The 27,610-nt window shown below is 53.6% G+C and overlaps 2 protein-coding genes across 4 annotated transcripts in view; one reads left to right on the top strand and one right to left on the bottom strand.

Annotated features, from left to right (window-relative positions):
* The window catches only part of LOC8081281, a 31,999-nt gene extending 11,657 nt beyond the window's left edge, over positions 1 to 20,342 (top strand). For 2 of the 3 annotated variants that reach the window (XM_002438049.2, XM_021448817.1), the window contains 13 exons: positions 5,559 to 5,666; positions 5,887 to 5,976; positions 6,120 to 6,195; positions 6,671 to 6,767; positions 6,890 to 6,959; positions 7,088 to 7,264; positions 7,854 to 7,976; positions 18,721 to 18,804; positions 18,946 to 19,130; positions 19,213 to 19,351; positions 19,456 to 19,515; positions 19,622 to 19,693; positions 19,780 to 20,342. In XM_002438049.2, coding sequence (XP_002438094.2) covers positions 5,559 to 5,666; positions 5,887 to 5,976; positions 6,120 to 6,195; positions 6,671 to 6,767; positions 6,890 to 6,959; positions 7,088 to 7,264; positions 7,854 to 7,976; positions 18,721 to 18,804; positions 18,946 to 19,130; positions 19,213 to 19,351; positions 19,456 to 19,515; positions 19,622 to 19,693; positions 19,780 to 19,893 — 1,395 coding nt within the window. In that variant the 3' untranslated portion in view covers positions 19,894 to 20,342. The remainder of the gene's footprint in view (positions 1 to 5,558; positions 5,667 to 5,886; positions 5,977 to 6,119; positions 6,196 to 6,670; positions 6,768 to 6,889; positions 6,960 to 7,087; positions 7,265 to 7,853; positions 7,977 to 18,720; positions 18,805 to 18,945; positions 19,131 to 19,212; positions 19,352 to 19,455; positions 19,516 to 19,621; positions 19,694 to 19,779) is intronic. The other variant, XM_021448818.1, reaches the window with a different exon arrangement.
* Positions 23,481 to 26,093, bottom strand: LOC110431333 (zinc finger BED domain-containing protein RICESLEEPER 2-like). Its single transcript, XM_021450365.1, has 2 exons — positions 23,842 to 26,093; positions 23,481 to 23,764 (listed from the first exon to the last, which is right to left on the bottom strand). The coding sequence occupies exon 1, from the start codon at positions 25,021 to 25,023 to the stop codon at positions 23,857 to 23,859; it is 1,167 nt and encodes a 388-aa protein (XP_021306040.1). The 5' UTR covers positions 25,024 to 26,093; the 3' UTR covers positions 23,481 to 23,764; positions 23,842 to 23,856.

The following is a 27,610-nucleotide window of genomic DNA, read 5'->3' as shown; positions in this document are numbered from 1 at the left end:
GGCCGACGCCTTGGCCCGCCAGATCGCCGACGCCGAGCAGTTCCTCGGCCTTCCAGCCTCACCTGACGTCGGGACCTCGTCCTCGGGATCGGCTTCGGTCGTCTGGCACGATCCAGCCGACCCCCACGTGGTGCAGCTCCACTACCAGGCAGGGGGCGTCCAGAACATCCGCCTCCTCGTCCCGGTCGTCCTCGAGCCCGAGTCGCCCTCCTACGCTCGCTGGAGGGACTTGGTCCTCCTCACCCTCCGCCGCTACGCCCTCGACGACCACGTCCTCCTCGACGCCTCGGGGGCGGTCCCGACCCCCTCGTGGCTTCGCCTCGACAGCGTCGTCCTCTCCTGGATTCTGGGGACGATCTCCCTGGATCTCCACGACCTCGTCCGCAACACCCCGAGCGCTCGCGGGGCCTGGCTGGCGCTCGAGGGCCAGTTCCTGGGCAACGCCGAAGCCCGGGCTCTGCGGCTCGACGCGAGCTTCCGCACCTTCGTCCAGGGCAACCTCTCCGTCAGCGAGTACTGCCGCCAGATGAAGGGTATGGCGGACTCCCTCGGCGACCTCGGCTGGCCCGTGGAGGACCGCATCTTGGTCCTCAACGTTCTCCGCGGGCTCAGTGACCGATACTCCTACCTCCGGACGTGGATCACCAGGCAGCGGCCCTTCCCCACCTTCCTGCAGGTCCGTGACGACCTTGTCATGGAGGAGCTTACTCAGGGCCTACAGCCTGGGTCCACCTCCGCTTCGGGGTCCTCGTCCTCCTCCTCGACTGCTCTCGCTGCCACTCCACCTCGTCCCGCCACCCCACCACAGTCGTCACTTCTGGGTCCTCTTCCCCCCGGGCCGAGCGGGGGTGGGGGGGGGGGGGGCGTGGCGGCCGCCGTCGTCGTGGTGGGGGACGTGGAGCAGGTCGTGGGGGCAACACGACGACGCTGCCACCTCCACGAGGTGCACCCTGGCCATCCTACAACCACCCATGGTCAGGGCGCATCTCCATGTGGCCGTTCCAGGCTTCCGGTGGCGAGCCTCGCCCGCCGGCGGCCATGCTTGCGGGTGCTCCCCCGGGGTTCCCCTCAGTGACCCCGTGGGCGGCCCCGTTTCCGGCGTCCTCGTGGGCTACTCCACCGACGCCCTTGCCCGGGTCGGCCGGCTGGGACCAGTTGGCCTTGGCGCACTCCTTCAGCACCATGGCCCTGACACCCCCAGTCGGGCCGGAGTGGGTCGCCGACTCTGGGGCTACTTACCACACCACTCCTAACCCCGGTATACTTTCTTCTGTTCGCCCTCCTTCTCCATCTCTCCCTTCGTCCATTATGGTCGCTAATGGGTCTTGTCTTCCTGTCACCTCTGTGGGTGCTGCCGGCTCCCATGGTTCCTTTCGTCTTCCTGATGTTCTTGTTGCTCCTTCTATGGTTCACAATCTTCTTTCTATTCGTCGTTTTACAGCTGACAATTCTTGTTCTGTAGAGTTTGACTCTTCTGGTCTTACTGTGAAGGATTTGGCTTCCCGGCGTCCTCTGCTCTGATGTGACAGCACGGGGCCCCTTTACACTCTTCGCTTTCCGGCATCTGCCTCGCCTCCTTCGCCAGTTTTGTCAGCTGCCTTCGCCACCACCACCTCCACTACTTGGCACCGGCGTCTCGGCCATCCTGGACGTGATGTTTTAATGCAGCTTAGTCGTAGTTCCGATATTCGATGTACTCGGGCTCACGATGAGCATTTGTGTCATGCGTGCCAACTGGGCCGACATGTTCGTCTTCCTTTTTCTAGTTCTTCTTCTCATGCGGCCCGCATTTTTGACCTTGTACATTGTGACTTATGGACCTCTCCTGTCATCAGTATTTCTGGATACAAGTACTATCTTGTGGTGGTGGATGATTATTCTCATTATTCCTGGACTTTTCCTTTACGTGCAAAGTCTGATGCTTTCCCCGCGCTTGTCCACTTTTTCGCTTGGGTGTCCACTCAGTTCGGCCTCACTATCAAGGCTGTCCAGTGTGACAATGGTCGGGAGTTCGACAACTCCGCCTCCCGTGCCTTCTTTCTCTCTCACGGTGTCCAGTTGCGCATGTCTTGCCCGTATACATCCTCTCAAAACGGCAAGGCTGAGCGCATGATTCGCACCACCAACGACACCGTGCGCACTCTCCTGCTCCAGGCCTCTCTTCCTGCTCGCTTCTGGGCCGAGAGCTTGCACACCTCCACTTACCTCCTTAACCGCCTTCCTTCCGCTGCTTGTCCAGCTCCCACACCTCACCACGCTCTCTTTGGTACCCCTCCTCGCTATGATCACCTTCGAGTCTTTGGGTGTGCGTGTTATCCCAACACCACCGCCACCACTCCTCATAAGCTGGCACCCCGTTCGACTCTCTGTGTCTTCCTTGGGTACTCCCCGGATCACAAGGGGTACCGATGCTACGACCTTACCTCTCGTCGAGTCCTCATATCTCGCCATGTGGTGTTCGACGAGTCGATCTTCCCCTTTTCCACCACTGCCACTCCTGCTTCCACCTCGGAGCATGACCTCTCCTCTGTGTTTCCTACTGACCCGGTGGTCCAGCCACCGTTTCCGGTGTTTCCTGCAGGTACTGCTACGTCGCCTGTCGCCCGTGACACCTCGGGGCCTCTACCCTGCCCGGGTCCCGAGGTGTCACCTTCCGGCCCGGCCCCTGCGCCTGACGCGGGTCCCGGGTCGGCACCTTCGACACCGGCCCCACCGGTACGCTTCGCCCAGCCGGTGCGTGTCTACCAGCGACGTGCTCCCGGCGTGGGGTCGGCACCTTCGACACCGGCCCCACCGGCACGTTACGCCCAGCCGGTGCGCGTCTACCAGCGACGTGCCCGGCTGGCGCCGCTGCCTCCGGCGGCGCCGGTGGCCCCCTCTTCGCCGGGGTCACCTGCGCCACCGGTGACGTCTTCCCCGCCGGCGACACCGACCCCGCCGCCACGACACCCAGCTACTCGGGCCGTGACGCCAGTGTACCACCCACCGCTCCTTCACCGACACCCGCGTCATGTTCACCCGATGGTGACGCGACATGCGGCTGGGACCCTGCAGCCCCGGGCTCTTGCGGCGATGCCCGGGGACTCGCAGGTCTCACCGGTACCCTCTTCCGTCCGCGAGGCCTTGCTGGACCCTCACTGGCGCCGCGCGATGGAAGAGGAGTACGCGGCCCTCCTCGCCAACCAGACATGGGATCTGGTGCCACGACCGCCGGGCTCCAACATCGTCACCGGCAAGTGGATCTGGACCCACAAGCGCCGGGCTGACGGCACACTTGAGCGGTACAAGGCTCGCTGGGTTCTCCGGGGCTTCACTCAGCGACCCGGTGTCGACTACGACGAGACCTTCAGCCCGGTGGTGAAGCCGGCCACCGTCCGCACGGTGCTCTCACTGGCTCTCACGCGCGGGTGGCCCGTGCATCAGCTGGACGTCAAGAATGCCTTCCTGCATGGCGTTCTTACTGAGACAGTCTACTGCAGTCAGCCGGCGGGATTTGTTGACTCTTCTTGTCCTGACATGGTGTGTCGGCTCAACAAGTCTCTCTACGGCCTCAAGCAGGCCCCCCGGGCGTGGAACCATCGGTTTGCTGCTTTTCTGCTGACTTTGGGGTTTGTGGAGGCCAAGTCAGATACCTCTCTGTTCATCTATCACCATGGGGCAGAGACTGCATATCTGCTGCTCTATGTTGATGACATTGTCCTCACAGCCTCCACTGAGTCACTCCTTCGGCGGATCATTGCATCACTTCAGCAGGAGTTTGCCATGAAGGATCTGGGTGCTCTACATCACTTTCTCGGGGTCACTGTTGAGCCTCACCCTGCTGGATTACTCCTTCACCAGCGGCAGTACACTCTTGATATCCTGGAGAGAGCTGGGATGACTGACTGCAAGCCCTGCTCCACTCCGGTTGACACACAGGGCAAGATATCGGAGGCTGAGGGTATACCAGTGACAGATCCCACCGCTTATCGGAGTCTTGCCGGGGCACTTCAGTACCTCACCTTCACTCGGCCGGATATCACCTATGCAGTACAGCAGATCTGCCTCCATATGCATGATCCTCGGGAGCCACACCTCGCCGCTCTCAAGCGGATCCTACGGTACCTCCGCGGCACAGTCGACTTTGGTCTTCTCCTTCACCGACGGTCGTCCTCCACCGAGCTCGTCGTCTACACCGACGCCGACTGGGCCGGGTGCCCGGACACCCGCCGCTCCACCTCCGGCTACGCCGTCTTCTTAGGCGGCAACCTGGTGTCTTGGTCGTCCAAGCGACAGCCGGTCGTCTCCCGCTCCAGTGCCGAGGCGGAGTACCGTGCTGTCGCCAACGGCGTGGCTGAGGCTTCCTGGCTCCGTCAGCTCCTCGCCGAGCTCCACAGCCCTCTCTCCCGGAGCGCACTGGTCTACTGCGACAACGTCAGTGCGGTGTACCTCTCCACCAACCCGGTCCAGCACCAGAGGACCAAGCATGTGGAGATCGATCTACACTTCGTCCGGGACCGGGTCGCTGTCGGCGATGTTCGGGTCCTCCACGTCCCGACCACCTCCCAGTTCGCCGACATCTTCACCAAGGGTCTCCCGTCCTCGACATTCACCGAGTTCCGTACCAGCCTCAACATCACCAGTGGCTAGTTGTGTCTGTGGGGGGCTCGTGTGTTGTACCTCTTTTCTTTCGTGTCCAGTCTGCGAACTCCGCTGCGACGGCAGTTCAGACTGCGGGGGGATGTTAGAGTATATGAGTATTAGGCCCATGAGGCCCATGTATCCCTAACTATATGGCCACCCTGATTAGGGTTAGCCCAATAATGAAATCAGAAAGTCTAACACAAACAAATCTATCTATTCTACCAAAATCACTGCTACAGCTATTAAAAGCACATACCGGTACACTCTAACCTATCTTTTTAATGAAATGAAACACAGCTCTATTGCATTTTCGAGAAAAAAAATGTTGTCAGGAGTAGTGTGTTTGTGACGATGTCCAGTATGACCTTTTTGTGACTGGAGGGAGTATTTAGTCAGGAACAAATTAGAAGTGAAAAACACTGCAATGTGAAGTGCAGCGTTAGAGCACCAAGTAATTCTTGGTAGCCTCTTTGGCAAATACTGAACTGTAGTTTTGTCAGAAAAAAGCAAAATAAATAAATAAAAAATGAATCCTTGTTTGTACAACTTTTCTATGGCCTGCTTCTTTTAGAATTCAAATTGGAGCAACTCCAACAACTTGGCTATTCTTGTTGTAGAGGCTATTTTAGCATTTGTATAGCAAAAAGTAAGCTCCAACAAATGTGCTACCTGATTTTGTGAAATAGCAAGCTGGTTATCCCTTAATTTTCGGTGGCCATATATAGCCATAGCCAACCACGGACGCTTGCTACCTGATTTTGTGAAATAACAAGACTGTTGTGGATCTCCTCTTTTTTAACAAGTTTTCTATTTTACAAAATGGCTAAACAATAAAATTTGGCTACTAATTAGTCAAGCTGTTAGAGTTTGTTTTGCATGGTGGATTGCAACATGAGTGCCTAAACTCCCTATTAATCTGAAATGTATATTTTCAGTCATCGTCCTTGAAACAGCTGGTAGGGAGCCTTAAAGGACGGAAGCCTTCAAGGTCCAGTGATATAACAAAGCTTTTCAAAAACAGAATCTTTATTCCTCTTCCAAAGGTAAGCTCATCCTATTATACTTTGTTTACAAAGTGTTCAGTTGTGAAACCACGTTGACATCACTCTTCTTCAGTTCTGCTGACATCTGATGATGGTATCTCTTATGAGATGTTATATAAATAACTGTTGCTGCTCAATAACTTGTTTATTGCATGCTCTCCTAGTTTGAAGAATCTCCTAGCACTATGTCTACACTTATATCTATCTATTCAATGTTCAGGATGATGAGCAACTGAGAGTTTTCAATAACCAGATCGAGAAGGACAGAAAAATAATCATTTCAAGACATAACCTTGTAGAGTTGCACAAGGTTTTGAAATTTCTTCTTTGTTTCATCACTAATTTTGGTCCTCTTCACTGATTTCCATTTCTTGGCCTATATATATATATATTATATATGATTGAGTATTCCTTCCTTAAGCATCTATTTTATGTCATGATTGATAAATATAGGTTCTTGAGGAACATGAACTTTTGTGTGAGGATCTTTTGCATGTAAACTCAGAGGGTATTGCTTTGACAAAACAAAGTAAGTATGGTTTCTGGACCCGTATTTCGATTCATATGCTATATTTTGGCCTGAAGACTGGCTATCGACATTACTTATATTCCGTTGATCATATTATACTTTGGAACGGACTATCTTCAACCTAAAGTTGGTTGGAGTTATTATTATTATTATTATAGTATTTACCATCCTGGTGGTATACAATCTTATTTGATTGGTCCAACCATTCTATTCTTTTAACTGAAAGCATTGCTCTTGTGGAGGTGCTGTGATTCCCACTGTTAAAACTGACCACAACTAAACTTAGCTGACAAGTACATAATCAGTCAGTTATTGTGCAAATTATATATGTTGCAGCCCCTTGTGATTGGCCTTACATGATGAATCAAACTTTTCTTTTCTCCTTCCTAGTTAATGCAACTCCTTTCACCAATCCTAAGGTGTATGGAGAAGCAGTACCAGTGTTTACTTCTTGTGTTTGCATTGTTGATTTCAGAAGCAGAGATGGTTGTTGGATGGGCTAGGAGTCACTATTTATCATCAGCAGTTAATCCTTCCATAAAGGGTGATAGGCTGATCATTCCTCGTGAAAGGTAGTGTATCACTGTTCATGGCATTCAGCAATCTTTCTTGGCTGGGCACTAACTTTTCTTGAATACATAGGAGAGCATGTAGGCTGGGCACTAACACCATTGCTTATTTTCCTTCTTTTAAGCCTGGATCTATCTATTGGGAGGTTGAAGGAGCAGGAGGCTTCCAATAAGAGGCCGTCTGAAAACATGAAGGTACTTTTAGTTTTAGTTTTAGTGTTTGGATAAGTTAGCTTTTTCTATTGTAAGAAAACCTAATTTTTCTTCCTGGAAAGTCTTCGTACTGTGGCACTGTCCAACCTTAAAAGGTGTCTTCACTGCAGATTTTGGCTAAAGATGAGTATGAGCGCAATTTCATTTCAGCAGTTGTACCTCCCAATGAGATTGGTGTTAAGTTTGATGATATCGGTGCTCTTGAGGATGTCAAGAAGACACTGGATGAACTTGTTACTCTTCCAATGAGGAGGCCAGAACTTTTTTCACATGGGAACTTGTTAAGGGTATTGATTTCTCTATGAATTTGGGATTCTAATACTGATAGTGAACTGAGCATATGTTGCCACGTGTCGATTGAGTATATAAACTGTCTTATCCTTAACTTATCCTATTGCTTGCCTTGCCACATGGCCATAACACTTCCCATAACATGGAAATGATGTTCTAGGGAAGAAACAACTTAAGTACACTAACATTGTCTTTGCATTTCTGTGTCTGTTTCTACAGTCTGCACCACTTATATATTAGTATAATATTTATACCTTCACGGCTTCACCTGATTTACTGATGATTTGGGGCAAGTTCTACAAGTAGTTGCAAAGTCGATGCACAGTGAATAAAATCATGAAAATACCCAAGTATGCTAACATAGAACCCAATTCAACCATATGAAGTTACGGAAACCTAGTTGCAAAGTTCATTAAAAAACAACCTTTGAAATCTGGCGTACTTTTTAAAGTGCCTTTGCTGCAAAATCAGCATACTTAGTTCTTCGTTAAATGCACTCGTCTTTTATGATGTGTGAAGTTTTGCACTTTTTTTTCTGTGCTCACGATGGCATTTTTTTTCTTTTCTTTTTTACCTTTTGTTCAGCCCTGCAAAGGTATATTGCTTTTTGGTCCTCCTGGAACAGGAAAAACACTTTTGGCAAAGGCACTTGCTACAGAAGCTGGAGCAAATTTTATAAGCATAACTGGTTCTACTCTCACATCAAAGGTAGTTTTATTTGTATCTAGCTGTATTTTGTATGGTTTGATGAGTCACGTTGTTGTGATGACTGAATGAAATGTCAACTGTTTATCAATTCAACATCATCTTAGGTACCTTCCTTTGTTTCACATGGAGTTCTAACAATCTTGTGCAGTTTTATGCTACTTTGTAATTATGAATATTTGCATCGCATGATTAGCCTTTTTTCCTCCTCTTATAAATTTAATCGAACTGCAGAGCAATGTCATTGTTAGAGTATATGAGTATGAGGCCCATGAGGCTAGGCCCATGAGGCCATGAGGCCCATGTATGGAACTATATGGCTACCCTGTCTAGGGTTAGCCCATGTATGGAAAATCAGTTTACAACATGGTATCAGCCTAACCCTCTCCTTCTCCCAGCCACCAGCCGCCAGGCAGCAGTCGCCGGCGGCCGGCGCGCCGCCGCCGCCGCCCTTGCAGCCATGGCGGGCTGCCCTGCTCCTCCTACCTCTCCTATCTCCTTCCCCCCTCTCCCTGCCTACCCGTGGGTGCAGGATTTCTTACCTGTGCACCCAGACCCGCTGCCGCCCCCTGGCCCGCCGCCGTCCCCACTTATCCTGGCGCCGACGCCGCCCTGGTAGCCGCGGCTGCTGCTCGGGCCGCGCGCGCGGGCCCGGCGGGCGCTGCAGCGGATCCCGCGACTGCGGGCGCGGGAGCGGACACGGCTGCGCTGCCACCTACTTTCGGCGCGCGAGCAGCGGACGTAGCCGCTGGCAGGCAACCTGCCACCGCCAGCTGGCCAGCCACCATGGCGGCTCCTCCCCCTCTTCCTTCCTGGGCGCTGGCGGCTCCTCCACCTCCTCCTTCCTGGGCACAGGTGATGGCCGCACGCTCTGCTGTCGGCCAGGACGCGCCGGCCCGCGCTGCCGGTCTGCTTTCCCACGCGCCCACTGGCCAGGCTGCAGCGCTAGCGCAGGGGGGCGCTGCGCTCGCCCGCCCGCAGGGAGCTACGCCTGGGGCTCGCCCGCCCGGCCAGCAGCACGTCGCCGCGCCCACCGGCTGTCAGCCCGGTTTACAGGGGCCGCCCGCTGCTGTCGCCGCCATGGCCGTGGGTGTGGGCACCGAAACTGGAACCGTATCCGGCGTCGCTGGCGCTGCGGTCCGTGCTCTGACTGCGGCCGCTCCGCCCATGGGAGTGGCCTCTACTCCGGACGCGGTTCCCGGTTCTCCTGGCACTGCAGGAACTGGTGCGCCCCTCTATGGCACTCGTGCCTCAGCCCTCGCCACCGCCCTCGTCGCCGCCCAGGCTTCTCCTCTTGGCCCTCCTCCCCCCGGGCCGAGCCGGGGTTGGGGGGGCCGAGGTTGCCGCCGCCGTCGTCGCCGAATTCGACGTGGTGAGCTTTGCTCGCCGGAGACCATGGTCGCAGGTGCTCCTCCGTTGTTTCTCTCAGCACCTCTGTGGCCTCCACCTCCCGGCGGTGTGTTTCCTCACCCGGCGGCGGCCATGCTCGCTTATGCTCCGCCAGGGTCTCTTTCTGCATCTCCTGGGGCCCCACTTCCCGCCATCTCGCCCGGGCCTGTCGGTTGGGACCCGACGGCCTTGGCCAACTCTTTCAGCGCCATGACTCCACCACCTCTTGTCGGACCTCACTAGGTCGCCGACTCGGGAGCCACTTACCACACCACTCCCGACCCGGGTATCCTCTCCTACGTTCAACCTCCTTCTTCCTCTCATCCTTCGTCCATCATGGTCGCCAATGGCTCGTGTCTTCCTGTCACCTCTGTGGGTGCTGCCGGCACTCATGGCTCCTTTCGCCTTCCCGACGTCCTTGTTGCTCCGTCTATGGTTCACAACCTTCTTTCTATTCGTCGGTTTACAGCTGATAATTCCTGCTCGGTTGAGTTTGATTCTTCTGGCCTTACTGTGAGGGATTTGGCATCCCGGCGGCCTCTTCTCCGTTGTGACAGCACGGGTGTTGGCACCTACACACAAGCACCAGGTGAGCAGACCCTGCTCACCTTCCCTCTCCCTCACCCCTGCTCCAAGGAAGAGGAAGAGCCCTGAGCTCCCTCACTCACTCACGCAGCACACACACTCAGCTTTCAGATTTGAACTGAAAGCTGGAGAACTGAATGAGTGGCAATGAACTGAGTTTTCCATTGCAATAGGTAGGGTATATATACACAAACTATGTACCTGCTGGTACACTACTTGGATGGTGACTACACCACTCCAACAACTACACTACATGGCTTATCTCAGCCAATTTCTACTCTTGTACCAGCCTAAACCAGCCCACTACTCTAGCTGGTGTACTTTTACCAACTATGGAAGACTAAATGGCCTATTGCCATACTTCTACAGTGGCAGCCAAGAGCTGACCACTTGAACCTGCCGAATGCAGGACAAAAGTACAAGAGGGACAACAGATTATATCTTACAATCTTCCCCTACTCCTGCTGTGTACTCTTGACCTCCACCATGCCAATCTTGCTCCTTAGCTCCAAGAACCGAAGTCGCCCAACTGGCTTAGTGAAGATGTCAGCGAGTTGTCGACCAGTCTCAACAAACTCGATGACAATCTGCTTCTCCTCGACGCAATCACGTAGGAAGTGGAACTTCACATCGATGTGTTTGCTTCGGTCGTGGAGAAAAGGATTCTTTGCCAGCGCTATTGCTGGCTGATTGTCCACTTTGAGCACAGGCGGCCGGGGCTCAATGCCTGTGAGCTCCCCCAGCAGCCGGCGCATCCACACCAACTGGCATGCCGCGGTGGCTGCAGCGACATATTCTGCCTCGCAAGTCGACAGAGCCACCGTCTTCTGCTTCAGCGATTGCCAGGCAACAGGTGCCGCGCCGAGGAGGATCAACACGCCTGAGGTGCTGCGCCGTCCATCGACATCGCCTGCCATGTCCGCATCGCTGTAAGCCGCGAGCTCCAGCCCGCCTCCACCAGACTCCCCGCCTTTCGGGAAGACGAGAGCCTGGTCCATCGTCCCCTGGATGTAGCGCAGCACCCGCTTGACTGCCATCCAGTGATCCTCCCGCGGGTCCTCCATGAACCGGCTTACATACCCGACCGCGAACGCGATGTCCGGCCGAGTATGGGTGAGCCAGCGCAGCCCGCCGACGATGCTTCGGTAGCGCGTTGCGTCCACCTTCTCCGCCGTGCTCTGTTTCGACAGCTTGATCCGCTCCTCCATCGGAGTCGCCGCAGGCCTGCAATTCTCCATGCCCGCCCGCTCCAGCACCTTGCGTGTGTAGGCACGCTGCCCCAGCGTGACTGCCTTGCCTCCCTGCTTCACCTCGATGCCGAGGTAATAGCTCAGCGCTCCGAGATCGGTCATCTGGAACTTTGCCGCCATCTCGGTTTTGAAGGATGAGATGTCCTTCTCCCGCGCACCGGTGACGATTAAGTCATCCACGTACACCCCGACGACGAGTTCTTCCTTCCCCCGTCGGCGGGTGTACAGGGCATGCTCTGTTGCACACCGCGTGAACCCAAGCTCCGCCATGGTGGCGTCGAGCTTGGAGTTCCACGCTCGCGGCGCCTGCCGCAAGCCGTAGAGCGCCTTCCTGAGGCGGAGCACCTTGTGCTCAGCCCCCTGTGCGATGAAACCTGGGGCCTGCTTGACGAAGACTTCCTCCGTCAAGTCGCCGTTGAGAAAGGCGGATTTGACGTCGAGGTGGTGAACAGCCCAGTCCTTGACCGCCGCCATGGCCAGGACGAGTCGCACCGACTCCATGCGCGCCACTGGCGCGAACACCTCCTCGAAATCGATCCCTTCTCGCTGCACGAACCCCCGAGCGACGAGCCGCGCCTTGTGCTTCACCACTGCGCCGTGCTCGTCCTTCTTCACCTTGTAGACCCATTTGAGTCCGATCGGCCGGCATCCAGCCGGTGGATCGACCAATTCCCAGGTCCGGTTTGCCTCGATCTGCCGCATCTCCTCCAGCATAGCGCGCCGCCACTCCGGCTCGCGCTCTGCTGCGGCGAAAGTGGCCGGCTCTTCTGTGCTCAGCATCATGAGCTCCTCCTCTTCGCCCAGCAGCCGTGCTGCCAATCCTGGAGTTGCTGCATCACCGAGAACATTGTCCACACGACGAAACCGTACCTCCTCGCCGTCGTGGAAGGCGTCCACGAACTCAGTGACGTCTGGTGGTGGAGTGGCATACTCCACTTGAGCTGTGGTCGGAGTCCTCTGCTCCTGTCCTGAGACAGAGTGAGGCGGAGTGCCGCCCGTCGTGGTGGGGCTGGGCGGCTCAGCATCCCCTGCTGCTGGCGCCTCGCCCCCTGCTTCCCCTGCTCCAGGGGCTGCTGCTTCCTCCACGATTCCGGTTGGTGCGTTGGCTTGACTGGTGATCACCAGTTGCTCGACGGTGAAGGTCCCACCGATCCCGAGCGCGCCCTCTTCTCCCGCCAAGTCTTCCTCCTCCCACCTCCACTTCCCCGCTTCATCAAACACGACGTCGCGGGACACTGTCACCCTCCCGGTGACTGGATCGTAGAGCCTGTAGGCTTTTGATCCTTCCTCGTAGCCGAGGAACACCATCTTCGTGCTCCGGTCTTCAAGCTTGGTGAGGCCGGGCTTGGTGTTCTTCACATGCCCAATGCACCCAAACGTGCGCATGAATGCCACGCTCGGCTTGCGGCCATGTCAAGCTTCGAACGGTGTCTTCCCGCTCAGCGCCTTCGTTGGTGCTCTGTTGAGAATGAACACCGCCGTGCTCACTGCCTCTCCCCAGAACACCGCCGGCATTTCCTTGGCCTTCAGCATGCACCTCGCCATCCCGACGATGGATTGATTCCGGCGTTCCACCACGCCGTTTTGCTGAGGTGAGTAGGGCGCCGTGAGATGGCGCTCTACTCCCTCCTCCGCGCAGTAGGTGGCGAACTCCACCGCCGTGAACTCCCCTCCACGGTCCGTTCGCAACACCCGCAGTCTCCTCCCAGACTCTGCCTCAACCTTCGCCTTGAATTGCTTGATGGCTTCTGCTGCTTCGCTCTTGCTGGTCAGGAGCCGCAACCACATGTAGCGACTGTAGTCATCCACCAGCAGGAGGAAATACCTCCGCCCTCCATGCGTGGCCGGGGTGATAGGCCCGCATAGGTCGCCATGAACCAGCTCAAGCTTCTCCTTGGCGCGGTACTTCGCCTCCTTGGGGAACGGCAGTCTCCTCTGCTTCCCCACCAGGCAGCTGTCACAAAGCTCGCTGGCGTGTTGGATCTTGGGCATCCCCCTCACCATTGCCGCCAGTCTGCTCAGTGCGTCGAAGTTCAAATGCCCGAGCCGGCCATGCCACAGCCACGGCTCCTCCGTGCACTGTGCCGCCAGGCACACCGGCTGCTCGACCTTAAGGTCCAGCAGAAACAGCCGGTTCTTCGACCTTGTGACCTTGGCCAGCAACCGCCGGTCTTGGTCACGGATCCGCAGCACTCCGCCCTTGATCACCACCTCTGTGCCGCGCTCGTCCAACTGCCCAAGGCTGATGATGCTTGTCTTCAGCTGTGGGATCCAGTAGACATCCGTCAGCGCCCGATGTTCCCCGTTCCGACACCGGAACAGGACAGTGCCTCGGCCGCGGATTGCCACCCGGGAGCCATCGCCGAACTTGACGCTCCCGGTGGTTTCTTCATCAAGCTCGGAGAAAACAGCGCGGCTTCCTGTCATATGGTTGCTCGCGCCTGAGTCGAGGTACCACCTCTGCTCCAGCTCTTCGCCGTCCGCTCCCAGGAGGACACACGCGCGAGACTCGTCAAGTTCGACGGCCTGCGGCGCAGTCCCCTGCTCCGCCTCCGCCTTCCCTGCTTCGCCTTCCTGCAGCGCGCAACACTCCCCCATCAACAGAGCGCACTCGTCGTCGCTGTCGTCCCGAGCCAAGTGGGCCTCCTCCTTCTTCTCCGGCTTCTTCTCCGGGCATTCTCGTGCCCAGTGCCCCACCTTCCCGCAGCGCCTGCAGGCGTTGGGGTCGGTGTTCCTCTTCTTCTTCTTCTTGTCCGCCGGCGGCTTCCCGCGCCCCTTGGCGCCATCTCCGCCGCGGCTGGAGGAGCCTTCCCCGGTCCGGCGCTTGTCCTTCATGCGCGCGGTCCACTCCTCTTCCGTCAGGAGTAGCTTGGGCTTCTCCTTCTCTGGTGCCGGCGTGATGCGGCTCTCCGCTACTCGCAGCCGCCCAGCCACGTCCTCCAGAGACAATGTGGAGATGTCCAACATCGTCTCTATGGACATGGCGAGCTGCGAATACTTTGCCGGCACGGTGCACAGCAGCTTGGTGACGAGGTCCTCGTCGTCCACCTTCCCGTAGGTGGCCAGTTGCGTGGCCAGGGATTGAAGACGAAGAGTGAACTCCTCCACCGATTCTCCGGGCTTGAACTTGATGTCGTTTAGCTCCCTGCGGAGCTGCTGGATTCTTGCCCGCTTGGCTCGCTCCGAGCCGACACGCAGCGACTCCAGCATCTCCCAGGCCTGCTTCGCGGTCTCCTTGGCGCCCAGCGCCTCGTGGTATTCCGCCGGCGTCGAGGCCATGAGCGCCTCCATGACTCCCACCTGGGCGTCCTCAGTGCAGTCATCCTCCTCAATCGCCCGCCACCACTTCCGCGCGCGATACCAATTGTTGGCACCTACACACAAGCACCAGGTGAGCAGACCCTGCTCACCTTCCCTCTCCCTCACCCCTGCTCCAAGGAAGAGGAAGAGCCCTGAGCTCCCTCACTCACTCACGCAGCACACACACTCAGCTTTCAGACTTGAACTGAAAGCTGGAGAACTGAATGAGTGGCAATGAACTGAGTTTTCCATTGCAATAGGTAGGGTATATATACACAAACTATGTACCTGCTGGTACACTACTTGGATGGTGACTACACCACTCCAACAACTACACTACATGGCTTATCTCAGCCAATTCCTACTCTTGTACCAGCCTAAACCAGCCCACTACTCTAGCTGGTGTACTTTTACCAACTATGGAAGACTAAATGACCTATTGCCATACTTCTACAGTGGCAGCCAAGAGCTGACCACTTGAACCTGCCGAATGCAGGACAAAAGTACAGGAGGGACAACAGATTATATCTTACAACGGGGCCCCTTTATACCCAGTTTCCGACATCTGTGTCCTCTACCTCGCCTCCTGGTTTGTCAACTGCCTTTGCCACCACACCTTCCTCCACTACCTGGCACCGTCGTCTCGGCCATCCTGGTCGTGATGCTTTGACACAGCTGAGTCGTAGTTCTGACATTCGGTGCCCTCGGACTCACGATGAGCCCTTGTGTCATGCGTGCGCCGTCATGTCCGTCTTCCTTTTCAGTCCTCTTCTTCTCATGCCTCTCGGGTGTTCGATCTTGTTCACTGCGACCTTTGGACTTCTCCTGTCCTCAGCATTTCTGGCTACAAATATTATTTAGTGGTGGTAGATGATTTTTCTCATTATTCTTGGACTTTTCCCCTGCGTGCCAAGTCTGATGCTTTCCCCACTCTTCTCCATTTTTTCGCCTGGGTGTCTACTCAGTTCGGCCTCACCATCAAGGCCGTCCAATGTGACAATGGCCGGGAGTTCGATAACTCCACCTCCCGTGCCTTCTTTCTCTCACACGGTGTCCAGTTGCGCATGTCTTGTCCGTATACCTCCTCCCAGAATGGCAAGGCTGAGCGCATGATTCGCACCACCAACGACACCATACGCACCCTTCTACTCCAGGCGTCCCTACCCGCTCGCTTCTGGGCTGAGAGCCTGCACACCTCCACCTATCTCCTTAACCGCCTTCCTTCCACTGCTTGTCCCGCTCCTACCCCTCACCATGCTCTATTCGGCACCCCTCCTCGGTATGACCACCTTCGTGTCTTCGGGTGTGCGTGCTACCCTAACACCACGGCCACTGCTCCCCATAAGGTGGCACCCCGTTCGACTCTCTGTGTCTTCCTCGGGTACTCCCCGGACCACAAGGGGTACCGGTGCTATGATCTTACCTCTCGTCGCGTCCTCATCTCTCGCCATGTGGTGTTTGATGAGTTTGTCTTCCCTTTCTCCACCACCACCACCACACAGGCTTCCGCCCCTGACCTCGACTTCTTCTCGTCGTGTCCCGCTGACCCGGTGGCCCCGCCACCTTTACTGTTTCCTGCAGGATCTGCTCCACCGAGGTCTTCGCCGGCATTGTGCCCCGGCTCGCCGCCCACCTGTGTGGCCCGTGACTCTGTGCCTTGCACGGGTCCAGTGGCCACGCCCCTCCGTGTGGTTCCTGCGACTACACCTGCTGCGGGCCCAGGGACACCGGTGTCCGTTCCTCCGGCACCCTGCACCCAGCCGGTGCCCGTTGCACCCCCGGCGCGCTTTGCCCGCGTCTACCAGCGCCGGGCGCGCACGGTCCCGCCTCCTCCGCCACCGGGGGTGGCCTCTCCTTTGCCAGGGACGCCCCTGCCTCGGTCGCCACCGGTGGTGTCTCCTCCACCGCTGACACCGCCACCACCGGTGGCCTCCTCTTCGCCGGCCACGCCTACTCCGCCACCGTGGGCACCGACTGCACGTGCTGTGTCGCCGGTGTACCACCCGCCGATTCTTCACCGAGACCCGCGTCATGTCCACCCGATGGTGACGCGGCACGCGGCTGGTACCCTGCGGTCCCGGGCTCTTGCGGCGATGCCCGGCGACTCGCAGGTCTCTCCTGTACCCTCTTCCGTCCGCGCCGCCCTGTTGGACCCTCACTGGCGCCGCGCGATGGAAGAGGAGTACGCGGCGCTCCTCGCCAACCAGACTTGGGATCTGGTGCCACGTCCGTCCGGCGCCAATGTTGTCACCGGCAAGTGGATCTGGACTCACAAGCGGCGGGCTGATGGCACCCTTGAGCGATACAAGGCTTGGTGGGTTCTCTGGGGTTTCACTCAGCGCCCTGGGGTCGACTACGATGAGACTTTCAGTCCTGTGGTGAAGCCAGCGACCGTCCGCACAGTGCTCTCTCTGGTTCTTGCTCGCTCTTGGCCAGTGCATCAGCTGGATGTGAAGAATGCTTTTCTGCACTGACATCTTACTGAGACAGTCTACTGCAGTCAGCCAGCGGGATTTGTTGACTCCTCTCGTCCGGACATGGTTTGCCGGCTCAACAGGTCTCTCTACGGTCTCAAGCAGGCCCCTCGGGCATGGCACTCTCGGATTGCTGCTTTCTTGGTGACACTGGGGTTTGTGGAGGCCAAGTCAGATACGTCCCTGTTTATCTACCACCATGGAGCCGAGACTGCGTACCTGCTGCTCTACGTTGATGACATTGTCCTCACAGCTTCCAGTCCTTCATTACTGCGCCGCATCATCAGTGCTCTTCAGCTGGAGTTCCCTCTGAAGGATCTGGGTGTCCTCCATCACTTTCTCGGAGTCACTGTTGAGCCTCGTCCCACTGGGCTTCTTCTACACCAGCGGCAGTACACTCTTGATATCCTGGAGTGAGCAGGGATGACTGCATGCAAGCCCTGCCCCACTCCGGTTGACACTCAGGGCAAGCTGTCAGAGGCCGAGGGCAGTCCAGTGGCAGACCCCACTGCGTACCGGAGTCTTGCTGGTGCACTTCAGTACCTCACTTTCACCAGGCCGGACATCACATACGCCGTGCAGCAGGTCTGTCTCCACATGCATGATCCTCGAGAGCCCCACCTGACTGCTCTCAAGCGCCTTCTCCGCTACCTCCGCGGCACCGTCGACTACGGGTTGCTTCTTCACCGGTCTCCCTCCACCGAGCTGGTCGTTTACACTGACGCTGACTGGGCCGGGTGCCCGGACACTCGGCGCTCTACCTCCGGCTACGCCGTCTTCTTAGGCGGCAACCTCGTGTCCTGGTCGTCCAAGCGACAGCCGGTTGTCTCCCGCTCCAGTGCAGAGGCGGAGTACCGCGCTGTTGCTAACGGCGTGGCTGAGGCTTCCTGGCTCCGGCAGCTCCTCGCCGAGCTTCACAGCCCCCTCTCCAGGAGCACGCTGGTCTACTGCGACAACGTCAGTGCGGTGTACCTCTCCACCAACCCAGTCCAGCACCAGAGGACCAAGCACGTGGAGATCGACCTACACTTCGTCCGGGACCGGGTCGCTGTCGGCGACGTTCGGGTCCTCCACGTCCCGACCACCTCCCAGTTCGCCGACATCTTCACCAAGGGTCTCCCGTCCTCGACCTTCGCCGAGTTCCGCACCAGCCTCAACATCACCGGTGGCTAGTTGTGTCTGTGGGGGGGCTCGTGTGTTGTACTTCTTTTCTTTCGTGTCCAGTCTGTAAACTCCGCTGCGACGGTAGTTCAGACTGTGGGGGGCTGTTAGAGTATATGAGTATGAGGCCCATGTATGGAACTATATGGCTACCCTGTCTAGGGTTAGCCCATGTATGGAAAATCAGTTACAACAGTCATAGCTGTCAGCTATTTCATTGGAGGTAGTCCTATGTATCATTGGACATTATCTTGACCATTACGTTTTCTTATATGCTATATTTTAATTTTCCATGAAATATGCTGGTGCTATAATGGTAATCTCTTCTAGCTCCTAGGTAGAAGTAGGTAGTGCTGCCACCCACAGTTTCGGCTTCACCCTGTTTTTTTTATTGGTGCTAACTACATCTATATGGAACATATACCACAAGTAGAAACTAATGAATTTTAAGAAATTTCAAATCATAGAGTAAGTGTACAAGGATTTTTTTGATTTCTTTGAGTGGAATACAGCAGGAGAATCCCCTACTATGGTGTACCAGGATGTTGCTTAGCTGTATTAACTTTGTCCATCAATCTCTTTTAACAGTGGTTTGGAGATGCTGAGAAGCTCACCAAGTCCCTTTTCTCTTTTGCTAGTCGACTGGCTCCTGTTATAATATTTGTGGATGAGGTAGGTTTTGCTAAAATACAATGCAGTAAAATGGTTGTTACTATTCTAGACTAGAGGCTATCCCGAGGATTTCCATCATTCTTAGTTGCATTTCGAAGGTCATCTCCTGATTCAAATACTATTTTGATTTAATAATAACAGGTTGACAGCTTACTTGGTGCAAGAGGTGGTGCATTTGAGCACGAAGCAACGAGAAGGATGAGAAATGAATTTATGGCAGCTTGGGATGGCCTAAGGTCTAAAGAGAACCAAAGGATCCTTGTTCTTGGTGCAACCAACCGTCCATTTGATCTGGATGATGCAGTAATACGACGTTTACCTAGGAGGTAAGTTCTGCATCCATGTTCTTCATTCCAAAAAGGAGCTTGATCAACTTAGTAAAATCATGATTGCTCAATCAATTTATAGGATATTAGTTGACCTGCCGGATGCACAGAATCGGATGAAAATTCTAAGAATTTTACTTGCCAAAGAAAACCTAGAGTCTGAGTTTAGATTTGATGATCTTGCTAATGCAACTGAGGGTTACTCCGGGAGTGATTTGAAGGTACTTTGCTGAAGCCCTCCATTACTCTTCTGGGCTTTCCCCTAGCATGGGGAAAGTTTACTTTATTTTCCTGTGTGTGGACTCATTTTATGCCTTTTCTGCAGAATCTATGCATAGCTGCAGCATATAGGCCAGTTCATGAACTTCTAGAACAAGAAAATAAGGTATTTGTTCTTGCTTTCAGATATTATTAGTACTCGCATTTTTGTTCATCACCATGCACATGGTTTGCACGCTGCAAGTTTCTTCATATTGTTGCCATATTCTTAGGAAGATATGGGTAGCACGAAAACTTCATTAAGAGCACTTAAATTGGATGACTTTGTGCAAGCAAAAGCCAAGGTATTGTAAAATATTGTATCTTGACCTGCACAGATCTTTCCCGGATATGTATGTGCATCTCAGATCTGATTGTTTCCCCTGTACAGGTAAGCCCATCTGTTGCTTTTGACGCGTCAAGCATGAACGAACTAAGAAAGTGGAATGAGCAGTATGGGGAAGGTGGCAGCAGGAGCAAATCACCATTCGGGTTCGGGAGCTAAATAGTCCAGTAGCAAGTTTCCCGCATAGAGTCGCACGAATGAGCGTTTTAGTTGTCGGAAACAAGCAGTAGTTGCTTGATGTTCTTGGCAGTAACTCTGCACTGCCCGTTCCTTATCTTGTTCAGTCTGTCCACTCCTTTAGCCCCCCCTTTTTACCCAGAGCCTACTAGAACAGTGATGATGTCGATAGCAAAATGGCATATCAGATGCCATGGTTTCATATATACCTCATGTTGTAGTGTCACGGTCTCCCAACCAGAAGGTGACCAGAACTGTAAATAGCCCCCCGAATTTTTTGCTCAAGAGCCAACAGTTTTGGTTATTTGCATTAAATTTCATACCATTTTGATTTTTAACCCCACTTTTTACATGTTTGGATTGGATAATAAACTCTACACGTCGCGGAAAGTCCCTTGAGAGCAACGCAGGCAGTGTGCTATGTAGCATCATTTCTTTGTTATACTCTACGTCTCTACCATTATTATTTCCTAGCTTCTGGAAATGTTATGCACATGGGTCTTCCTGAGAAATGAATTGAGAATGGTCTGTTTGGTTCCTCCGGCTAATCAAGCAAGGCCAGCATTGCCCATGGGTTTTCCTAGCTTGCCCACCTCATTTGCCCTGGCTAATCAAGCAAGGCCAGCATTGCCAACAGGGGCGAGCTTAGGGGCTGCTTGGTTCCTCCGGCCACCCAGCACTGTGTTGCCTCCTTCAACGAGGATGTGAAGCTGAGCTGTGTGTTTGGATAGCTTGTGGCTTGCCTGCTTGCCTCGAGTGCTTGACTCGAGTGTCGAGACCTGTGGCGAGTTTTGTCTTGCTCGTGTGGAAGAGCTGAATTGGCTCGCTCGGCTAGGCAAGCTCTTGTTCCCCATGTAGTGAGGCGAGGCGAGTGGAACTTGCAAGGATCGAAACACCTACTGCTCAACTTCTTGCTCATCAAGGTTAAGGCCTTGTTTAGTTGGCGACTTTTTTTTTGTTTTTGGCTACTGTAGCACTTTCATTTGTATTTAGGGGATATTTAGTTCTTCATAGAATCCAAAATGCAAAATGTCAACTACTTTGGAGTGATGAAATATAAAATGCCAAAATTTTTAGGGTCATATTTATTTTCATCTAAAATACAGAATTTATTGCCCTCATGAGAGCCTTTTGAATCTCTTTTTGGGTTTTTTTAGCCTCTTAAGGCCAAAATCCAAAATGGAGAATAACCACCTTTTTGCCAAAATTTTTGCATGATGTTTAGTTTTATTTTGCAAAAACGATGGACCAAAACCTAAAATGTGTTGGGAAAAAGAGGAACTAAACACCCCCTTAGTATTTATTGTCTAATTATGGATTAACTAGGCTTAAAAGATTCGTCTCGCAAATTATATGTAAACTGTGCTATTTAATGCTCCATGCATGTGCCATAAGATTTGATGTGACGGAAAATATTGAAAATTTTTAGGAATTCAACCACGCCTAAGGGCACTCACAATGCAAGACTCTATGACAGAGTTCAAGACAATTAATTACATATTATTTATGGTATTTTGCTGATGTGGCAGCATATTTATTGAAGAAAAGAGGTAGAAAAAATAAGACTCCAAGTCTTATTTAGACTCCAAGTCCACATTGTTCGAGGTAATAAATAACTTTAGACTCTATGATAGAGTCTGCATTGTGAGTGCCCTAACAAGCCACAACAAGAGGCTGCTTTGGTTCTCTTGCCATCAATATTTTCCCTTGCTAAGCGAGGACATCAATCATTTAAAGCGTTCGGATGTCAAACAAGACTATCTTGGTGAAGCAACGGTGGCTCGATCACTGGTGGGTGGCTAGGGCCAGGGCCTTTGGATCTGGTGCCTCTACTATTCTTGCTTAGGTCTACACACGATATGGATGTGTTTGGTTTGTTTCGGACTGAGATTCAGTGACTTTGCTCAATAAAGTTACGTTGTAACTTTCTCTCCATCTCAACCGTCTAAATCAGATCTAAATGTTGTCCTTCTTCTCAGCTCATGGGACCATTTGTCAGTGACTTGTTGGCTTTCATCCCACTAAGTTTTTTTCGCTCTGCTCCATTCACCCATGCGACGGCACTCTCCCATGATGTGCGGCGCTCCATGGGCAAAGACGACGCGATGGTGACGAATAGAGCGTGTGCGGCTAGAACAGACGGTGGTGCTGCAAGCTGGTTGCTAGTGTTACGAGCATGCATGTGTGGCCGAGGCGGTCAGATCTAAATGTTGTCCTTCTTCTCAGTTCATGGGACCATTTGTCAGTGACTTGTTGGCTTTCATCCCACTAAGTTTTTTTCGCTCTGCTCCATTCACCCATGCGACGGCACTCTCCCATGATGTGCGGCGCTCCATGGGCAAAGACGACGCGATGGTGACGAATAGAGCGTGTGCGGCTAGAACAGACGGTGGTGCTGCAAGCTGGTTGCTAGTGTTACGAGCATGCATGTGTGGCCGAGGCGGAGGGTGGTGCAACAACTGAGCGGCCGGCATGGAGAGTGATGTGGCAAGCTGCCTCCTAGCACTGTGACCGTGCATGGCCAAGGCGGAGGGCGGCACGACAAGCGCTTGCGCACAGAGCGACGCGGCGAGCTTGGCGAGCGTGTGCAGAGGGCAGCGCGCGGGAGCTCTTGACCAATGCGACAGCGATGCGAGGCCGGCGTGGAGGGCGGCACATCGAGCTCGCGGCGGAGGCATCTTGAGGGAAATTGGGTGCGCCATCCGCCATGACGGTCTCCACGGGCGACGCCACGGAGATGGCGAGCGCGCGAGGACGACGAATGGGAGCCGAGGAAGTCTTCACAAGCGCGGCAGCTGCTTGGGCTCGTCCTCAGCCCGATGGCTCGCTAGTGTCTTGTAAATGGACATGATCGTTAAGTGGAAGAGCGTGACGCCAGTGAGTATGACGCATACGACGACGGCCGGGTCGATTGGTGGCGGTGAGCGATTTGGAATGCAGCACAGCTCCCATGACGAGGTAGAGTCCAATGAAAGGGGCAAGTAGAGATTTCGATGCAGAGACATCAGGTGTTGTTCCGGCTTTCGCGGTGCGGCGGAGCAGCAGCCTTGGTCCCTTGGCAGCTCGGCCATGTGCGACAGAAAGTTGAGCGAGAGAAGAGCGGAAAACGGCGGCGGCGGCGGTGGGACAAAGATGTTCAGCAGCGGCAGCGGCAAGCTGCTCCGCATGCAGCAGCATGCCCGTGCCGATGCAGAGTGCGAGAAAGTATAGTTGTCCAACGGGCCGTGCTGGCCCGGCCCGGCGGCACGGCGTGCCGTGCCGGCCCGAGCACGCCGCGTGCCTTAACGGGCCGCCGTGCCTCTGCCGTGCCCGTGCCTGGGAACCGGCCCAAGGCACGGCCCATGGGCCACTTTTTCGTGCCGTGCCGCCCGTTGGGCACGGCCCTTTTCGCCGGGCCGTGCTGGCCCGTGGCCCGCCGAGGTTTAAACACTTGGTCAATTTTTCAGCACTTTGCTAGTTTTTCAAGTTTCAACACTTAGTCAATTTTCCAAGTTTGAACAGAGAGACAAGTCTTATGAAAAATTATGAATTCATTATCAAACACAACAAACACAAGACTTATGAAAAATTATGAATTAATTATCAAAAGGAGCTGTTCTGTGCAATGCCGCCTCATTAAAAACCTTTCTAGGTAAAACTCACCTTTGTGAGAAACCCTAGAAAGAGAAAAAGAGTGCAGCCAGCTCAAATGTTCAAAGTTTTCATCTATCCTATTACAATAGCCAGCATCACTGGTAATGTTCAAATGGCAAGGCAATGTAAAAGTTTTGTCCTATTACAACAGATTTCTTGCACCAAAAGACTTGTTGCATTTGTACCAAAAAACTTGTTGCACCAAGACACCAAAGTGTGCCTGCAAAAGAGGATCAATGTTAGACTTATTTACCAACAGAATTGAAAGATGAATGTTGAGACAAAGACAGTGGGTACCTGGGCAGTTTTCCATCAAGTACCAGCAGTGGTACCACCGCTGCCAGTGCCAGTTCCGCTGCTGCCGCCTTCACCTTCTCCATCTAGGTACAAGTTCTTGAACTTCTCCTCCAGGTCAAAGTCCTCGGCTTGATGTTGTTGTCTTGCTGCTCCTAGCTCCCAGTCCTTGATACAGGTGAGCATCTCCACATGCTCAGGTAAAAGTCGCCGCCGCCGGTCTTCTAATATCCTAGATATACAGCTGAAACAGGACTCTGAAGAAACAGTAGAAACAGGAACAGACATAATATCGCGAGCCATAATAGATAAAATTGGATAGGTTAGCTTGTGGTCACGCCACCATAACAGTAGGTCAAAAGAATCATCCCAATCGCCAACAGGGTCACTGTCCCAGTAGGCTTGAAGCTCACTAGCAGCAGATGGAGTAGATGAACTTGAAGGGGAAAAGCTAGGAGATGCACCAGGACCTCCATAGATCCTTCCCCATGCTTGCTTTCTCTTACCAGTACCAGCAGAGGGCATTGAAACCCTTTGAGACCTACTTGCACCACCAAATTTCTCCTCATACTTGCTAAACAGCATGGACATCTCATCTTTAACATCACCATAGTACACAGTATAAGAGATTCCAGTAGCTGTAGCAAGTAAATCAAGCACATTATAGAAGCCTTTCAACTTAGCTCTAGGATCAAGAATGAAAGCATATGAATAGAGCAATGGAATATTCTCCCAGTATTTCAGAAATTTAAGCTTCATGGGTGATGCAATATTTCTAAAATTTGGATCAGCCTCAGCCTTTTTCAAGTGCTCAGCAATGTCAAGTAGGTGATGCAAAACAAGAGGAGCAGTTGGATAATAAACACCAGAAAGAACAATAGTAGCCTCATAAAACAATTCCAGGAATTTCATCATGTGTTCAGCAACCAACCAATGATCATTAGTTAACAATCCTGCACCATAGTTAGTGGTAATCCACACAGAAAAGATTTCCTTGTATGGAATCAAATGTTTAAGCATCAAATAGGTGGAATTCCACCTAACTTCCATATCCAAGCCAAACTTTCTAGGTCTTTCTTCCTTAGAATTGCAATAGTTTTTGAAAGATGCAATTCTTTGATTAGAGGAATTCAGAAAGCTTATTGCAGTTCTAAATGCTTCAAGATAAGGATCAATCAACTTCATCCCAGTTTTAACAATCAGATTTAATCAGATTTAAGATATGACAAGCACAACGCTGATGCACAAGCAAATATTGAACTTTGTTAGGATCTTCACGTGTAGGAGCAAGATAAGAACCCAGGTAACCAAAGAAGCAAGGTTGCAAAATATCAAAAGCTTTAGAATTAGCAGATGCATTATCCAAAGTTACAACAAAGACTTTATCAATCAAATTAAACTCCTCAACCACAGAAGCAATTCTATTGGCTATGTTTTCACCAGAATATGACACATCAATCAACCTAAAACCAATAACCTTCTTCTGCAACTCCCAATCAGCATTAACATAATGAGCAACAACAGTTATGTAATCTTCTTTAGCATTACCAGACCATATGTCAGATGTCAAAGACACAGATGAACAAGCAGGTAACACAGAGTTAATAACCATAGAACGTTCATTAGCAAACAACTTAGCAAGATCTCTAGTAGTGGTCTGTCTAGACACCCTAACAAACAAAGGGTTATGAGCACGCTTAATGTAGTCTTCCCAGGCCTGTGTATCACCAATGCTTAAGGGAAGATCTAGCTTAGCTATCAACCTACATAACTCACTACGAGCAACAGCAGGATCATAACGCCAATTTTTCAAGCCATCAGGATTAAGAGCAAGTCTAGATTGAACCATAGTTGCATGTTTTTGTTTTTTCATGCAACTTTTCATGTGACGAATCAAGTGCCCAGTGCCACCAGTGGACCTAGCAGAATACCTCGTACCGCAATGTTTGCAAATGGCACTGGTACGCAACTTGCCATCCTTGATCTCATCAAACCACTCCCAAACAGCAGAAACACGCTTACCAGAGGCCGTGCTGAGGTACCACGAGTGTCAGTGGAGGCAGACACTCCACCGTCATCGCCATCGAGATCGATGGGTTGCTGATTGCCATTGCCAACAGGATCGTCACCGACATCTATGCCGAAAAACCCAATAGCGTCCTCACGCAAGTCGTCGTCGTCCTCGCGCTCCATTTCCAGATCCTCGACCTCGTCCGGGTGCGGCGCTAGGTCCTCGCCGTCGACAAGGGGGGGATGCGGATCCCCCCCCCCCCCCCGCGTTGCGAGCCCAGCACCAGCACCACTGGACGGTCGACTCGGACCCTGGCCTCCAGCTCCAGCACCTCCCCTCGACGGCCGCTTTGGCGGCCTGGCCATGTCTACTCCAGAGGAGGAAGACGCGGCGTCAGGCACCAACCTGCAAACAAGAACGGCATGCATGTGAGAGACGAAGCAAGAGCAAGAAGGAATGAAGGAGTCGGAGCAGATTCAGATCTAGGGTTAGGGTTCAACACTCACCTGTGCTACCGGAGCCCGGTGCCGGAGAAAAGAGGCCAGCGAGCCGGAGGAAAAACGACGAGACAGATCGATTAGAAACGACGACGAGCGCCGGCGGTCGGCAGAGGGACGAACATGCAACACGAACTCACATGGTTCACCAGAGGAGGAGAGGGAAGGAGGGGAAAGCCGGAAAGGATGAGGGAGGAGAAGGTTTGCGTGCTCAGGCCTCGAGGTGGAGCCGTGGAGGAGCGGCGGTGAGCCGGTGAGGGCGTGAGGCCACCGGAGCGGCGACTGGTCGCAGATCGAGACGGAGAGGCGGAGAGCGTTTAGGGTTTGGAGAGGCCGCCCGAGACGGATAGCGAGCTGCGGCGCGGGGTCGGGTGAGGGCGTTTAGGGTTTGGAGAGGCCGAGAGGGGTGGGGGCCGGCTTTTATATGAAGCGGGGGGTCGGGCCGCCGTCGTGCCGCAGCGCTAAACCGGGCCGTGCCTGTGCCGGGCCGCGTGCTGGGGTGGCGGCCCATGGCACGGCCTGCCCCCCATGTCGTGCCGCCCGAGGCCCGTCAGGCACCGGGCCGGGCCGTGCCCATGCCGGGCCAAATTGACGGGCCGTGGGCCGTGCTAACGGGCCGCGGGCCAGATGGAAATACTTGCGAGAAAGAGGATGAGGGAGCGTCGGAGCGGAGATCTCGGTCCAGAGCCGACCGGTGCTTCTCCAGAGTCCAGACTCCAGCAGCATCAGTTCAGGAGAACTCCGGCTGGCTCCGCCTCCATGGACTCCTAGCTGCCTCATTTCCTTTGTCAAAAAACAGAGATGCTGTACCTGGATTGGTTGCAAGCATTGTGACCGTTGGATCTCTCTTGAACGGTGGATGTATATGCGAAAGTTACCTTGTGACTTTCTTGAGCAACGTTACTGAATCCGCCTCCGTTTGTTTCTCGGTCAATTTCTAGTCTGGACAGCCTTAGTCCGCTCCCACCAAACCAACCATTGGTTGTTTGTATTATGTTAGTCTAGTTTGTTTTAATACACTCAACTCTTCTCTAAATAGGTAAGTTTACCCCATTGAGAAATTTGGTCAAACACCTGATGGGCACCTCTTCAATGGGTGCACGATGACCATCCAATGAACAGAGCATCTAATGAGCAGAGCAGGACATGGGTGCACGGTGAGCATCCAACGAGCATGGCCAGCACCACCAACAAGCAGCACAATGACGGTGAGCAGCATGCATCCATGGTCCGGCTACCGGCGGTTAGCAGCATGGTGAGCACG

The sequence above is a fragment of the Sorghum bicolor genome, chromosome 10 (genome assembly GCF_000003195.3).
Source record: "Sorghum bicolor cultivar BTx623 chromosome 10, Sorghum_bicolor_NCBIv3, whole genome shotgun sequence".
Lineage (NCBI taxonomy): Eukaryota > Viridiplantae > Streptophyta > Magnoliopsida > Poales > Poaceae > Sorghum > Sorghum bicolor.
Note: the sequence above shows the minus strand (reverse complement) of the source record. Positions and strands in the feature narration are given on the sequence as shown.